Source organism: Equus przewalskii, chromosome 12 (assembly GCF_037783145.1).
Source record: "Equus przewalskii isolate Varuska chromosome 12, EquPr2, whole genome shotgun sequence".
Taxonomy (NCBI): Eukaryota; Metazoa; Chordata; class Mammalia; order Perissodactyla; family Equidae; genus Equus; species Equus przewalskii.
In genome coordinates, this window is record NC_091842.1 from 8,691,491 (window position 1) to 8,706,688 (window position 15,198).

General features: G+C 60.7%; 1 protein-coding gene across 1 annotated transcript; it reads right to left on the reverse strand.

Annotated features, from left to right (window-relative positions):
* Positions 1-237: 237 nt before the first annotated feature.
* On the reverse strand, positions 238-10,663 carry GIGYF1 (GRB10 interacting GYF protein 1). Its single transcript, XM_070566296.1, is given in 28 exon segments — positions 238-2,535; positions 2,629-2,758; positions 2,845-3,008; positions 3,092-3,252; positions 3,354-3,541; positions 3,810-4,037; positions 4,119-4,259; positions 4,352-4,434; positions 4,652-4,752; positions 4,890-5,006; positions 5,092-5,192; positions 5,311-5,477; positions 5,589-5,760; positions 5,956-6,020; positions 6,023-6,055; positions 6,244-6,381; positions 6,854-6,962; positions 7,093-7,346; positions 7,557-7,727; positions 7,946-7,986; positions 8,374-8,482; positions 8,597-8,708; positions 8,868-8,963; positions 9,066-9,195; positions 9,291-9,401; positions 9,516-9,575; positions 9,655-9,806; positions 10,524-10,663. Coding segments are annotated over 25 exon segments (3,099 nt in total). The 5' UTR covers positions 9,326-9,401; positions 9,516-9,575; positions 9,655-9,806; positions 10,524-10,663; the 3' UTR covers positions 238-2,482.
* Between the last annotated feature and the right edge of the window lie 4,535 nt (positions 10,664-15,198).

Below are 15,198 nucleotides of genomic sequence, written 5' to 3' on the forward strand. Positions count from 1 at the left end.
CTCTTCCTCACACCAAAGCAGAAGTCACAGGCAGGAGGACCTTCTCTGCCCAGCAGGGTCATAGGTGTCCCTACACACGCCCAGCCCTCCAACCCCCTAGTCTGGCCGGGTTCTTTGGGTCAGGCTGGCTGGTCAGGCTGTAGCCACCCCCTGCCCACAGCTCTTTCAGTTTCCAACTCTGAGCAGAGCCTCTCATCCTTAAGGCCCCCTTCCCCCCGAGAAAAACAGAGACAGGAAGGGAGAACACACACCAAGTTTTATTGGGGGGTATTTACAGGGGCAGGTAGAAGAGAGGGGAGTCACACGGGGAGTGGGGGGGATTGCAGGTACAAGGCAGACAAGGGCATGGGAATGGCCCCTGCACCCACCCCAACCCTGGGAAGGGTGGGAGAGCAGCCAGGGCCCAGGAAGACGGGCTGGGGAAGGACAGCAATGGGGCTGAGTCCCTGGGCTGGGGGGCTCAGGGACTTGTAAACATTGACCACTCTCAGAAGGGGATGGGGGTGGGAGAGGGCTCCCCCTACACTTCCTCACAGGGTTAAGGCCTCTCCAGGCTCAAGGGCCCCCTAAGTTCAAAGTCTCTTTAGCTGGGGGGAAGGGGAAGGAAGAGACAGGGCAGAGTGTCATCCCCCGCCCCCTGCATTGGCTGCAGCAGGGGTGGGGGCAGTTACATTCAGTCACAACAGTCCTCCCCCCACACCTCCAACGCCACCAGAGACTGGCGTGAGGAAAGGGGGAGCTGGGGGGCCAGCAGCAGCAAGACATTTCCCCCTGGCCCATCACCCCCTTATTGCTTTAGAGAGAATATTGTCTTCTCACGGACGCTAACACTGTTGAAACCAGGGAGAAGCAGGTGGAGGGGGCCCCTCCACCCCCGAGGCCAGCTTTATCCCCCAACACTGACCCAGTTGCCACTTTGGTGCCAAAAAAAAAAAAAAGAAAAAAAAAGTCGCCTCTCTGGGGATGGATGGGGAAAGAAAACTGGGGCCACTCCCCACTTCCCCAGGGCAGGAAGGATAAATACATTCATGGAGGGGAGGCAGTGGCAGAATCTTGCCCTAATACTGCGCTCTGAGCAATGAGGTCGATGGGAGAAGTTAGATGAGAAACCCAAAAGAGAACTGTTAAAAAAAAAAAAAAAAAAAAAAAAAACGAATGGAGACAAACCCAGGTAGGTTTGGGAATAAGAAGTCGGTGAGCAGTAACAGAAGGGCCGCCTCCCCCTGACGCGGGAGAGACAGACACTTCTAGTCTTAAGCCCCCACCTTAGCCAACATTAAAAACGCATTGGGGAGCAGGGAGGGGAGAGGCCGCTTGCTCCTCTCCCATTTGGTCAATGGAGGGGTCAGGGCAGAGCTGCGTGGTCCACATCCCACACAGCTGGCCGCAGGTGGGGCTCCCTTCTACCAGCCCCCGCACCGCAACCCGAAGCTGAGCTGCCCACTCCCTTGGCCTCCCAGGCCCCTCCTCTTGCCCCTTCACAGGAGAAACAACAGTCAAGTGGTGCCTCTCTCTCCAGCTCCTGAAGGAACTGCTCCACCTCCGCCTCGCTCAGGGTTGAGGCAGGGGGCACAGCAGGGGCTTGCGGCCCAAAGAATACATTCATGTGGCAAGGCAGGGAGCTGGGGCTTTCAGCTTCACACCTGGCCATCCCCCGAAATGGCAGCGGTGGGGGAAGCCCCACCAGGGCCAGAGTGGAAGTCCGGCCGCCCGGACAGCCAAAGGAGGTTGGCACCTACCGGCCCTCTCCCGTCTAGCCTGGCGGCCAGCACAGGCCAGCAGCCCGGGGGTCTGAGGCGGCCGGCCCATTTGTGCAACTTGCCCCCAAAGCAGCAAAGCCCAGGGGCTACTTTGGCCCCCCCCTGGCGGACACCTCTGCCACAGTCACAGCAACAAGGGAGCCGTTCACAGCTGGTCCGGCCGGCGGGGCTGAGGGGGCCTCGCTGTGCAAACTGCTGGCACCCCAGCTTCCAGTTACCCCAATGGCCCACCGTGCGGGGCAGGGAGGGTAAGTGCAGCCTCGGGGGCCAGGCAGGACAGGTCCGTGGGGCCCAGGTCCCCACTGCCCCAAAATAACAGTGTGTTTTTTCTTTCAGTCTCCTAACCTTTTTTTTTCATTGTTTTTTTTCTTTAAAAAAAAAAAAAGGAACCTCTGTGGACCTTCCATTGTCACCCCCACTATCCCCAGAGGGGGAAGGGGTGCTTAGAGTCTAGCTTTTAACAATTTTTCTTGTCTCTCCTAACGTTTTCTTCAATGCTGTTTAAAATTTTTAAAAAAAGGAAAAAACCCCTTCCCCCCAATCTGTAAAGTGCCTCGTGGTGGGTGAGTTAAGGTGCATCGTGTGGTTTGTAACAAGTGCTGGGGACCCTGCCCCTGCTTCCTCCTCTGCTCCTTGCGGGGAGCCTGCAGGCTGGGGACCGGAGGGTCCAAGCTGCTGCTGCTGCCCTGGCCTACAGCCCGGGGGCTGGTGGGACGGGCTGGTCAGTAGTCATCCACGCTCTCGATCTCACCAGAAGGGCCGTGCAGGGAGTACCCTGAAGCCGGGGAGAAGCTGGGTGTGACCACTCACCCAGGCTCCTGCCCCATGCTCAGGGAGAGCCTCCTTCCTGGCCCCAGCCCCTACTTACCCAGGATGCTGGGGTCTGAGTGCAGCATGAGTGCCCGCCTCTTGGCCTTGCTGCCCTCCCCAGGGCCAAGTTTGGTGCTGTGGTTGGTCTGAAAGGCCGTCTGCAGGGAGCTGCTGCTCAGCCAAGCCTCCTGCAAGGCACCAGAGATGGAGGGTGAGCCAGGAGGGCAAGCCAGGAGGACACCCCCCGCCCAGCCGGGGCTCGGGGAAACCTCACCTGCTGCTGCTGCCGTTGTTGGCTGGCTTTCTGCTTGGCCCTCCGCTCCAGGAATTGTTTGGCAAATTCTTTGGCTTCCAGCGTGTCCCCCAGGCAGGAACGGATATAATCGTGGACATCGTAGGGGGATTCCACCTCCTTGAGGATCGCTACAGCCATGGGCACTAAAGGACAGGATAGGGGTGGTGTCAGGGTCCACTTGATGCAGCCCGGCCCGGCCCAGCCTCCCAGGGTCTGCCGCCTATACCGTCCAGGCTGCCCGTGGTGCTCAGCGTGTGCAGCATCTGCTCACACCACTGGGTGAAGCCATCCTGGGGCCTGGGGATGCCCTGCAGCAGCTTCAGCAGCTTCTCTTCCTCCTCTGTCTTTTTGCGCACAGGCCGACCTGACAGGTGGCTGTACGAGTCACTGAGCGGGACAGGGTGAATCAGAGACAAGAAATCAGCGCAGGTGTTCCACATCCTTCCAGCCCTGGCCCTCGCCCAGACCCTGCAGGCCCTGGTGGGTACCTGAGAGAGGGGCTGCTCCGGCTGTTCTTCAGGCCCAGGCTGCGGGCCAAGCTCCCGCTGCTCTTGAGGGTGTCCTCCCAGAGCCCCAGGCCACCGCTGCTGCCCCCGCTCTTGTCGGGCCCGCCCCACAGCGGCCCAGCCTCAGATACCCACTGGTTCAGGGGGGCAGCGCCCAGGCCCCCAAGCTGCTACAGACGGCAGGAAGTCAGGGTGGCCCAAGCAGGGACACACACACTCAAGAGAGCTAAGTAGGGAGGCTGGTTTAGGTGGGATGGGGGGAGCAAGGTGAGGGCCCCAGACAAAAGAGATCCTTCAGAGCCAGACACAGGCTAGCACTCGGCTGGAAGCTTTGGGCTCAGCGACGCCCCACCCCGGGGTCACCTGGGAGCTGAATGGAAGGGGTTCCCGAGGGCCCGAAAGGTGCCAGTCAACCAGGGAAGGGCCCAGCCTGCTCACCACACGGTGGTTGGGGGCCTGGGCCCGCGATGGCTCCCGAGGCGGCGGCTGCTTATGCAGCTGCCGCTCGCCCTCCAGCTGCAGCTCGAGCAGCGTCTTCATGGAGAGCCCCTGCTTGGCCAGGCCAGCCCACAGTGGGGGCGGGGAGCTGGGCGCAGGGGGCACGGGCACAGTGGCCACTGCCTGCTGCTGCTGCAGCAACTTCAGGAGAAGCTCCTGCTGCCGCACCTGGACGGGAGGGATGCAGTGAGGGTGCGCGGCCGGGCCCCAGGCTCAGGCTGGCTGGCCAAGGGCTGGTGGGACCCCCACCTGCTTGCGCCGAAACAACTCCTCTTCCTCCTGCCGCCGCTTCTGCTCCTCCTGCTGCTGCTGGCGGCGCTTCTCCTCGCGGCGCTTGCGCTCTTCCTCCTCCCGCTTCGCCCTGAGCTCCACTTCTCTGCGCTCTTGGAACTGGCAGGGCCAACGAGACCAGACGTCAGACCTGGGGCACCTGGCCTTCCCTGCCTCAGTCATGCCCTTGATGCCCAAGGACGCCTACTCACTTTATGTTGCAGCTGGAGTTGTTCTAGAATTGGACCCTGAGTCGAAGAGTTAATTGGTATGTCCCAAAGACTGGCCTCACCGCCTGCAGGAGGCAAAGGCAGCTGCAGGAGGGAGCTTGGGTCCCCTGGGCCAGAGCAGCAGGAGGGGTGGAGCGCCCCGTACTTCCTGCTCACCTGGAGCCAGCCCGGCAGGGGCGGGGGGTGGGAAGGCATGCTGGAGATGGCAGGAGGCATTGGGACTCAAGAAGGGCCAGGGAGGGAGGGCTCAAGGGCCAGGGCAGGGACTGGCTGGCCACACACCTGACTGTGATGAGGCTGAGGTATGTATGTCCCAGAGGGGGCCCGAATCCGGCACTGACAAGGACCGGTTCATCGTCGGGAGCAGGTTCTGGTCCCCACCTCTAAGGAGCAAAGCATTGATCCTCAGCACCCTAGACACAGCTACGGTCTGCCCCATCTCCCCCTGTACACATCCTGAGGGCTCAGACACACACACAGCCACACAGAGATGCGATGAGACGAAGACCAGCCCACAGACCTGGGGGGTTTGAGAGCTTGGAGCTGCTGCAGGAACGCGGTGAGCTGCTGCTGCTGCGGCGGCGTCAGCTCCCCCAGGGCTGCCTTTTCCCGGAGGGCACACTGCGGGAGCTGGCGGCTGCAGAGACGCACCCAGGTGTTGGGGGGCCGGCCACACGGCCAGGGCCTGGCCCCACAGACAGTCCCTTCCAGGACCCCCATACCTGCTGACCAGCTGAAGAAACTGCTGGTGCTGCAGCTGCTGGTACAAGGCCGCCGCTGCCAGCTCCTGTTGCTTCTTCAGCCGCTCCTGGTCCATGTTTCCCTGAGGGAGAGGGACAGCATTCCTGCGGCTCCGACCTTGTCTCGCTCTGCACCACCCGCTGCTGGCCATCAGGCTCCCGCCTCCCCTCCCTGCTCCACGCCAAAGGGGGTATGCTCACCAGCAGTGGGGGTGGTGAGGGCCCCGGGGCGAAGGGCACACGGCCCCACATCTTGATCACCTCACCCAGTGGCTGGAAGCCCTCGTCACAGCCCCGCTTCACAAGCAGAGCCATGGAAAAATAGCCCGCCTGGAACCACTCCGCCATCTCCTGTGTTGTGAAGGGGCCTGGGCAAGGGAAGGGGGATTTCAGTTAGAAATGTGCACCAGAGAAGCCCGGAATGAGAAGGGGGGTGTCCCCGTGCCCCCTCCCGCATGACCCCAGCTCCACATGGGCACCTTGGATCTCTCCCTGGGGGTCCTTGTAGAACCACTTCCGAGCCGCGCCGTGGCTGAGGGGGAGGGCAGTGGCAGCTGCAGAGTGGCGCAGGCCCTGGGCCTGCATGGCGGCCGTGAACTGCTCCTCCTCCAAAGAGCTGTCCTGCAGGGAGGCCACCAGCTTCTCCGCCTCCTGGAAGCCCAGGGAGAGAAGGCTCAACCGCCCAATCCCAGCAACACAGGGACGGGGCTGGGGCTGGGGTCAGGGGCTCACGTCCTGGATACAGCGGGCAGATAGGGAAAAGCCTGGAACATGGGCAGGGACAGGTGGAACGGCTCTCTGTGCCCAGCTGGGGAGGAGCCCTAGAACCTTCTTAGGCCCCCACACCTGCTGCAGGTGCTTCAAGCCTTCATCATCTTCCAGATCTCCGGGTGGGCCAGGGGGCGAGCCCCCCCAGGACTCAGCTGCATTCCCCTCATATCGTCTCCTAGAAGGAGTGAAGAAAGGAAGGTAGGATGCGGGGTCTGGAGAAGGAGGTAAGGCAGTCCCCTATCCACCCTCAGTCCAGAAAGCTCTATCTCTAGCCCCCACACACCTCCTTCCCACAAGGAAGGGGAGCGTTTGCCCCACCAGCCCCTGGCTCAGGGAAAGGGTGGCCCCGCTCTCTGGTTGTACCTTCAGCGGCCGGCAGGTCTTTCTCCCCAGCATCATCACCTTCGCCATTCGCTCCCCAGAGCGGGCCCAAGGTGGGCAGCGGGGAGGGGCCGCTGGGCTGCTCCTCCTGAGGAGGCAGAGGGGTCAGCTCCTTCCCACCTGAAAGAGAAGGGGAATTACCAGAATGCAAAACCGAGGGCAGGAAGGCCTTGCAAGTGATTCAGCACAAACCCTCCATTTGTGGCCAGAGCCTGGGCCTCTGGATACTGAGCCCACCCACTTAACTTTGGTCAACTCCCCTAACGTTCAGCACAAACCCACGGTGTACGTTTACTCTTTCGCCCCTAAGATACTGGGCATGTGACCATGTCACTGTCCAGGGCTGTATATGTAGTACCAGAGATGTAGTACTGTCTTCCACAGATTCTTCAAGGGATTCTCAAAGGTCATTTTAATGATGCTTGATTTTCACTTGACACACTGCCTTTAAGACCCAGCCCTGTTGTTTCCGGGTTCCTCCCCACATCCGTCAGCACTGGCTGTCCTCGAGTTTCTAAGCAAGGCGGACGGACAGCCAGTGTCCAGCTGAGGGACCCCTCAGGCTTCATCCCTGCCCCACCCCCAGGCGTACCTGACTCGGGCCCCTCCTGGTCCAGCCCTTCTGGAGGCTCCTCCTCCTCCTCCTCCAGGCCCTGGAAGTTGAGCTCCTGCTCCTCAGGAATGGGCTCCTTGGGACTCTTCTGCATGGGGTTAGGGAACACAATGGGGAGGTGAGGGGCAGCCGACAGATGGGAGGAGTGAGAGGACCCCATCAGGGCAGGTTCCCACCAACCTCTAACAGAAACCTTCCCCTTGCCTCCTCACAGATACCTTGAGGGGCAAGAAGGCCCCAGAGGCATCGAAGGTGCCCATTTCTTCATCCTCATCGTCCAGGCACCACTCGGGGAGCCCATCCTTGTCGTCATCAAAACCGTCAGGCCCTCGGCACCTCCGGAGGTGAGAGCTGCCTCCCCCACCCCGCCCCTCCTCTTCACCACACCCTCCTCGATCCCCTCGCAAATCAAATTCAAACTTGCGACGCCGGTCCCCATGTTCCCGCCAGCCAGCAGAGCGGGGGCCACCATCTGGACAGGAAAAGTTGGAGGAGAAGGAGAATGGGTATCCCGGTCAAGCCAGAATGTCCACGTTCTGCTGCTCCCCAGGACCCCCGGGGACAGCGGCACTTGCAGGTGCCCCACCCACCGCACTCCAGAGAGCTTTTCGCACCCTCCGCCTGGCGTCCCAGGAAGTGCCTGCCACCACCGCCCACCCCATCCCTCTGGCGCCCATCTCACCAGGGCTGGCTGAGCGCCAGCGGTCTCCATCTCGCCGGGGTCCTGCCCCAATTCTCCAGCTGCCCTCTTCCTCTTCCTCTTGCTCCTCTCGGAGAGAACGCCAGTTCTCGCTATCTGAGCGGGCATGTTCCTTCCGAGGGCCAGCCCCTCCCTCCTCAAACCCGGATCGTGCTTAGGGGCGGGGAAAGACAGAGTCAGTGAACTCAGCCCCGGTCCCTGGAAGACTCTTACTCTAAACCTTCCTGGTAAAGAGGAGCCCAGCTCCAGGCCCTCCTGCCCCACCATCTCCCCCAGGAAACATCCCCCTTAGTACGGTCAGCCATTTCAGCCCTCCCCCCGCCTCTCAAAGACCTCCAGGGCCTGGCTACTACCCTCGCCACTCTCCATACCTCCATCCCTCCTGGCCGACTTCTCAAACCGCCTCTCGCCTCTGCAAGAGGGAAAGATGCTGGTCAAAGGACAGCTTCCCTCCCCACCCTGCGGGAGCTCTGCACACCTTGTCCTTTCTGCCCGGGGCGGGGGCGGCGGGGAGTGTTACAGGGGACAGAGAAACTGGGAAAAGTCAGGCTTGGGAGGGATCCCAAGGGGGCACAGAGAGCAGAGTGTCCCAGGACAAACAGGTACCATAAGAATCAGAAGGAAAAGGGCAGGGCCACGGGGACAAAGGGCACAGAGAGAGACCTGACAGGGCTTATCTGGTGGGTCTCCTGCCGTCCTCTACTGACAGACCCAACCCTTCCCCCCGCAGGCAACCCCGGGACCTAACCCCAGGGCTTCTCTCTGCTCTGCCTCGATGCCACCTCCTTCCAGCCTGCACCTGTCATCCCAACTCTGGCTACGCTGGATCTCCCGGGGGTTTCGGCCAAAGGCCCCGTCGCCTTCCTCAATGCTTCTTTGGTAAAAGCAACTGTCACCGCGGCCACGGCCTGGAGAAAAGACGAGAGGCACATGGGAAACCTGCCAGATCATCTCTCTCCACAGCCTCAAGACCACGAGCCCCACCTCTGCCGGCCCCCAGAACACACCAGCACCCCTTCTACCTCGGCTCCGCGTGCTGCCCCTGCCACGGGAGGTGCCACCGAGGGGGGGGCCAGCCCCTTTCCCCATCAGCCTCAGCACGGCCACACTGTTCACTGACAGGGAGAAGTTTCTCTGAGGAGGGAGCCAGGGGCAGCAGTAAGGACCCAGGCACCAGACTGCCCCGACCCCTGTCCAAAACTGCAACCTCCACCACCTGTCTGCCCAACCCCAGCCCCTCACCAAGGTGGAGACCCAGCACCCCGACCCGCAGCTGCCCCAGCCCAGCCCCACCTGCTCCTCCTCAGTCAGGGGCTCCAGTGCCAGGGGCTGCAGTGGCTCCTCTTGCAGCACCGCAGCAAACTCCTTGTCCTGCAGCTCATCAGGGACCTGTCAGTCGGGGCAGGAGGGCAGAGATACCACATGCTCCTGGGTCCTCTCCACTGCTGAGGCCAAACGGGCAAGGGACACATACCCCTCCCACTCCCTCACCTTGTTCTCCTTGACGTAGAGGGCCAGCATCTCCTCTCTGCCGTAGCGATAGTCAGCCAGCTTGTATTTGGGCATGGCAGGGGATGGGGGTGGGGAGGTCACACTGCCACCGCTGGAAAGGGCCCTCAGCCTAGAAAGATGACACAGGGGAAGGAGAAAGACAGGCGTCTGAGCAGCCCTATCCTTCCAAGTTTCTCCATGCCACCCAAAGCACACCTGACTCACCACTCAGGCCCAAAGTTCAGGGTCTCTGCTGCCATTGTGGGGCTGTGCGGGTGCTAGAGGTCAGAGGGGCTGAGCAGAGGAGGGGGGACCTGGCGTTCTCTCTCCAAACACCTGTGGAGCATAAGGACATTGGGCCTTGGTGGCAGCACACCCAGAGAACCCCAAGAGAGTGAAGAATAGGTCCCCACCTGGGTGGGCACAGTAAGAGGCTCTGAAAGGACTCACGTAAGCAGCCACGAGCCACTCACACCATGAGTTGACCAAAGAGTCACGGTGGGGACAGACCTGGGGGAGGAGAGGACACAGGGCAGCTAAGGCCCTTTCCAGCTTCTGCAGGGGCACCCTCCTTCCACCCCAGACTCACCTGGCAGCCTTGCCCCAGGAAGCAGGGAGGGTGGGGGCTGGGCTCTCTTCAGGCAGGGGCCTATGCTGGAGTGAACCAGGGTCCCCAAACTACTGGATGTTGCTCTAACCACAGTGGTGCCGGGGAGGGACCTTCACATCCGGGAAAGATCCCTAATGAGAGATGAGGGGAGCAAGGCGGGGTTAAGTCAATGGGTCAGACGGGCCTCCCTGCTTCGGGCCCTCCTCTTCCTGCGCAACAGGGGGACTCCCAGCTGCCTGGAGGCTGCTGCTTGTCCAACACAGGGGCCCACGGCCCCTGCTCCTCCTCATTTGAGTCCCCCCACCTTAGGCCTCAAGAGCAGCTCATCATTCACTCAGCAAAGGCTGAGTGAGGTGCTGGAGGTGCGGCAAAAACACGCAGGCACCTCACTAGGCCCAGCTCGCTCGCCGTGTGGCACAGTATCTGGTAAGAGGCTGGTTCAGGTATGCACGGGTGTTCAGGACAACGATGAAACGAAAACAAGCAAACAAGCAAAAAAACTCCCTGGCACCACAAGTATTCTAGAGAGAGAAAAGGTGAGTTATGGAGAGAAGGGTTAGAAACTAATCTGGAAACAAAATTACTTCCCTCTTGAAAATACTCAGGGCTGGCTGCTTGGCAGCTAGAATCCAGGGGTTCAGTTTGGGAAGAAACCCAGCACAAGGGAGGCAGGGGGTGTTCCTGAAGGACCCGGGCAGGCAAGTCCAGCTGCGCCCTCATGGGCTGATGGACCAAACAGGACTCAACCCTCAGACTCCTTCCCCAGGATCAGGAGAGGCCTGATTGTAAGGATGAAGGGCAAGAGGGAACATGTTATCAGGGTACAAGCTGGAAGGAAGGCTCCTCACCATAAAGCAGAAATAAGGGCAGAGTTCCTGAGGCTGACAGAAGCAGCAGCGGTGGCAGTGACCTGTCCCTCTAAAGAACAGCGGAAAAGGCTCTCAGGAGGTGGCTCATCCCTGGTGGTTCCAAGCAGAGGACGGCCGGGGCAGGGTCCCAGGGAGCTGCACGAGGGCTGCCCTCACTGGCTCGGGGGTAGGCTGGACCGGAGTGCCTCCAGGGTTCCCATCAAACTCCGCGACTCCACAACTCTGGAACGAAGAAGGGTTTCCACCAGAGGGGCCAAGGGAAAGAGGCTGTCACCTACAATGGCAGACCGGAAGACGAAGCTAACTCTAGGACAGACAAAGGACCCACTCCCCAAACCCCAGCATCCCAGGGCGAAATGCAGCTTTGGGGACCCTCTAGAGCGGGGCTGACCTCCCGGGGCATGAACATCTCTTCTACAACAGCCCCGGCTGGACATTTCTGGTGATGGAGCGTGCTACGGCACACCCGGGCGACAGAGAAGATAAATCAGTTGAAAAGCTCTTCCTTTCCCTGGATTCAAGGAGGCCTCAGGACAGCAGAGTAAGGTTAATCCTTTCTACACTACAACCTGTATGTAATGTGGTCAGCAGATGCATCTTGAAGACGTTATGCTAAGTCAAACAAACCAGTCACAAAAGACCCAATACTCCTCTCATATGAGATCCCTAGATTCAGGGAGAGAGAGAGTAGGATGGTGGGTGCCAGGGCTTGGGAGCCAGCAGAGTGGGGAGTTGGTGCTTAACAGTGACAGTTCCAGCCAAAACAGGGAAGACGAGAAAGTTCTGAGACGATGGTGGTGATGGTTACACAACAATGTGAATGGATTTAATGCTACAAAACCATACACTTAAAAATGGTTAATGGGGCCGGGCCCGGGGCCGAGTGGTTAAGTTCCAGCGCTCTGCTTCAGCGGCCCAGGGTTTCACTGGTTCGGATCCTGGGCGCAGACATGGCACTGCTCATCAGGCCATGCTGAGGCGGTGTCCCACAAGCCACAACTAGAAGGACCCACAACTAAAATATACAACTACGTACTGGGAGGATTTGGGGAGAAAAAGCAGGAAGAAAAAAAAAAAGATTGGCAACAGTTGTTAGCTCAGGTGCCAATCTTTAAAAAAAATGGCTAAAATGGGGTACGTTATATTCTTACCAGCATTAAAAAAAAAGGTTTAGAGAAAAAAAAGACATTCGGGGATAGCTACTGCATACCTATGTCTTCCCCACTCCAAGAAAAACACCTCACATTCCTTTGAACAAACCTCTGGCGAGGCTGCTCAGAGCCGCCTCCAGCTCACTCCAGAAGAGGGGCTTCTAGAGGGACAGAAGAGTCCCGTGGGCGTGGAAGGCTGCTGTGGGGACAGGGGACAGCAAAGGGGACCACTCACCCTCCCCCCCTTCCAGGGAGCAGCAGGGCGGCTGGCCGCGGTGCTGTCTACTTCCGGCCTTCTCCCTTCTGTCCTGGCTGTAAGGAGCAAACCGAGGAGAAGCGGCTCCCAGGTGAGAGGCAGAGACACTGCAGAGGCAAGAGAGACGCAGTCAGGGCCGAGAGGAAGCAGGGGAGCAGCCGGAGAAAACGGCCATGGCTCTGGGCAGGTCCAGCCAGAGGAGGACCTGGTCCCAGAAGCTGGTGGCTGCCTGGTCCTTCCTCAGGCTAAAGGAAGCATGCATGGCACCCCGGTTTCCATCCCTCCCAACAGGTGTGTATCTTTTCCACATGCTTCCTCGAAGCCTCGACGGAGGCGACTCTGCTCCCCAGGGGACATCTGGCAATATCTGGAGACATTTCTGGTTGGCATGACTGGGAGGTACCACAGGCATCTACACTTCCACACTTTACCTGGGTTGAGGCCAGGGATGTTGCTAAACATCCTACAGTGCACAGGACAGCCCACCCCCCGACCCTGCAACAGAAAATTATCTGGCCCCAAATATCAACAGTGCCACGCCTGGGAAACCCTCCTCTATGCCCCAGCACAGGTAAAGCCTAATCTCTGTTTACGCGGAAGAATGAAAGAGAAGAGAAACCAAATTTACTCCAGTTCATTCTCCCCTCTGAAGAGCAAGGAAATCACCCCTAATTACACTGCCCCATGAGAGAAATTTGAAATCCTGCCAGGAGGGAAATCCTCGAGAAAGGAACAAGTTTACAAAAAATTGACTTAAGTTTTTCTAACACAACTCTCAAAGCCAAGCATCTGTATCCCTTTCCAGTGAAGGAAAGAGCAGGAGAGGTGGCAGGCAGAGGACAGGGGCAGCAGCCTTCCCGGCTGCTTGGTCTAAGGGTCTCCTGGAACTCGCTCCAGCTTCGCCCCTACCCCTCGGCCCGCCCTCAGCATCTGTCTGCCCATCCACCTGCTCCCTCCTCGCCCTCTTCTCTCTCTCTGGCCTCAGTATACCCTCACTCCCTTGGCATCTGGATTATTGCTATTAAAAGGCTGCCCCCTGCCGGACTCAAGGGGAGAGGACACACATTGGTCCTGGGTGCTCACAACAGGCTTGAGGGAAGAGGAGGGGGGGCCTGTTCTCTGGGGTTCAGAACTCACGGGAGAAGAAAAAGATCTAGAGATGGGGCGGTTCCAGTACACGCTAAGTTAAGAACATCATTTCCTCATTCCATCACCCCTAAAATTAGCCCCCATCTAGAGCAATGTGCCTTGGCACAGAAAGGTACCACTATTAACAGAAGTAGAGGCCCAGATTCCCCAACATTTCAGAAAGCACCCAGCCCCAAGCCTTTTGGAGGTGACTCCACCCTTTCTCAAGATGGAAAGAGTCTCTTGGCGCCGTAGGACGAGAACTCCGAGGCTTAAAAAGGGGTGCAAGCCCGCATGCCTCCTGGGGGGTGGGCTATCCCAGCTCTCCGCTCTGAGCCATCACCACAAATAACGCCCCTTGGCATCTGCCTACTCGTTACCAGTTTCAAAGGACTTCCACACTTTACCTCATTTGATCCCTCTGCCCACTTGCCCAGTCTTGGGCTCCAGCCAGGGAAAACAAGGAAGGGAGGCTGCAGCTGCCCAGACAGAGGACCCCGACGACCCCAAACACTCTATCCCAGCCTGCAGAAGCAGAAGCGGGTGCAAAAGCAGCAGGAACCACCCCAAACTCACAAGCACACTTTGTGAGTTTTAAACCATTTTCAATTTCCCGTTAGAATTTTTAAAATCCTTCACATAGCCATCTCCTCTGCTCTAAAATGGGGCTATTTTTTCTATCCCAAATTCCAACCACAGAGGTAAAACCGAAGGCAAACTGGGGTCGTCTAATTCATCAAATGGCATACAAGACTAACGCATCCACTGGCTGAAAAAGCCAGGCCAGGGGTCTAAGGACCCACTTGACCGTAAGCACCACGCGGGACCCTTGAGGCCCCTGGTCCCCAGGCCACGGCAGCAACGCAAAGTCCAGATCTGTCCCAAACCCTTGGCAATGACATGCTAGACCCACAGTCTAGGAAACAGGACTGGAGCCAGGGTGAGGGTGGGGGGCCTGGGACCGCACAGGGACCAGCACAGATGAAGCCAGACAGCAAACTCCCACACCGAGTGGGGAGTCAGGGGACCCGCCTGTTCGTCCCCACGGGGCTTCAGCCGCAGAGGCAAGGGGTGGGGGGCTAAGATGCAACTGGCGTGTGAGCTCGGAGGGGCGGCCGAGAGGCTGCTGATCCTTGCGAGGGCAGCCCCCGAGAAGCCAGAGGGGGGTCAGACCGGCAAGGATGGACGAGAGAAGGGGCCAACAAGTATTGATGGAGCATCTCCCCGGGCCGGGCGCGCTGCTGGACCAGACCCGGCGGCATTCGAGCCGTGACCAGGCGAGAGGCGCGAGAGGAGGGTCTCTCGAAAGTTAACTTGAAAAAATCATCAAAGGCCAAGAGTGCGGGGCGGGGGCTGCAGCATCGCGGGGGACGGGCTGGGAGGGGCCCAGTCCGGCGACGGCGACGGGGAGGAAGGAGACCCCAATGACCAAGCACCAATGACCAAGCGCTGGAGAGAAACTGAGGCGAGGACGCGGCCGGGGGGCTCCGGCGGACGGGCCCGGCTGCCCCGGCGGCCGAAGTCCCGGCCGCCCGAGCGGAGCCGCAGGGCCCGGCCCCCGCGACGAGCACGGCGGCGCGCGGGGAGGCTGGGGCGCCGGGCCGGGCGGGGGGCGGCCGGCGGGGGCGCGGGCGCGGGGGCCGAGGACGGCGTGCCCTTCAGGGCGGGGGCGCGGGCGGGCGGCGGGCCGGGGGCGGCGGCGGCCCGCAGGCGGCGGGGGAGGGTCCGTGCGGCCCGCGCGCCCGGGCTCCGCGGGTCGGCGCGGCGGGGGGGCGGCGGCGGCGGCGGGCCCGGGCCTTACCGCGGCGGGCGGGCGGGCGGGGGGCGGCGCGGGGTCCGGGCCGGGCGGCGGCGGCGGCGGCGGCGGGGGAGGGGGCGCTGGCGCTCCCGCGGCGGCCGCTCCTCTCTGTTTGTGTTTGTAGCAAGATGGCTGCCCGCCTCGCACCACGTGACGCGGACGCGGGGCCGCGGGGCCGCCCCCTCCGCCGCCGCCGCCGCCGCCGCCTCCCTCCCCGGCCCCGGCCGCCCCGGCCCGCCGGCCTCGCGCGCTCCCCGCCAGCCCCGCGGGCGCGGCCCGGACACCCGCCGCCCCCGGCCCCCCCGGCACGTGACCCGGGAG